Genomic DNA, 930 nt, shown 5'->3' on the forward strand with positions numbered 1-930 from the left:
ATGGGAGAAACCTATGTGCCTGTGGGGATGATCTTCTTATCCCAGACTGTAGTTGGGATTCTGGGTAATTTCTCTCTTCTCTACCATTGTCTATTCCTTTCCTGCATGGGGGACAGAATGAGAGGCACAGACTTGATTCTTAGGCACTTAATTGTGGCCAATTTTTTAAGTCTCTTGTGTAGGGGCATTCCCCAAACCATGGCTGCATGGGGCTGGAGAGATTTCCTCAGTGATCTGGGGTGCAAACTGGTTTCTTATGTCTACCGAGTGAGCAGAGGGGTGGCGATTGGTAGCACTTGCTCCCTTAGTGTCTTCCAGGCCTTCAGCATCAGCCCCGGGGCTTCCAGGTGGGCAGGGCTGAAGGGGAGAGCCCACAAGCACATTGTCTCCATGGTCTACCTCAGCTGGGGGGTCAGCCTCTTGGTGAACATTGTTTTTCTCATGTACATAACCAAACCCAAAACACTGGACAACACGACAATGTTAAAAGCCTATGGATACTGTTTCTCCGTGCGGCACAATCCAGCTGCAGAAGTACTATACGTGGCATTGCTCTCAGTGCCTGATGTTCTGGGTCTGGGGCTCATGCTCTGGGCCAGCATCTCCATGCTCTTCATCCTCTATACACACAAGCTGAGAATGCAGCACATCCAAAGGACCAGTGTCTCCTGCAGAGCCTCTCCTGAATCCAGAGCTACCAAAAGCATCCTCCTCCTGGTGAGCACCTTTGTGTCCTTTTACACCTGGTCCTGCATCTGTCAGATTTTCTTGTGTGTGACTTACAACCCCAGCCCTGTGCTACTACATATGGCCGCATTTGCTATGGGCTGTTTCCCAGCTGTCAGCCCTTTTCTGCTCATGAGTGGACACTCCACTCCCTACAGCCGGTGCTTCGACTGCAGGAGGGGGAAGAACACAATCCTTTCTTAA

General features: G+C 50.9%; 1 protein-coding gene across 1 annotated transcript; it reads left to right on the forward strand.

The window, feature by feature from the left end:
• LOC125368122 (vomeronasal type-1 receptor 4-like) lies at positions 1-930 on the forward strand. Its single transcript, XM_048368978.1, has one exon. It carries the CDS (start codon positions 1-3, stop codon positions 928-930), a length of 930 nt encoding a protein of 309 aa, XP_048224935.1.

The sequence above is a fragment of the Perognathus longimembris genome, chromosome 20 (assembly GCF_023159225.1).
Source record: "Perognathus longimembris pacificus isolate PPM17 chromosome 20, ASM2315922v1, whole genome shotgun sequence".
Lineage (NCBI taxonomy): Eukaryota > Metazoa > Chordata > Mammalia > Rodentia > Heteromyidae > Perognathus > Perognathus longimembris.

Bases quoted from the DNA above. Each gene is read 5' to 3' on its own strand.
- LOC125368122 (XM_048368978.1), top strand. From the start codon at position 1: ATGGGAGAAACCTATGTGCCTGTGGGGATGATCTTCTTATCCCAGACT.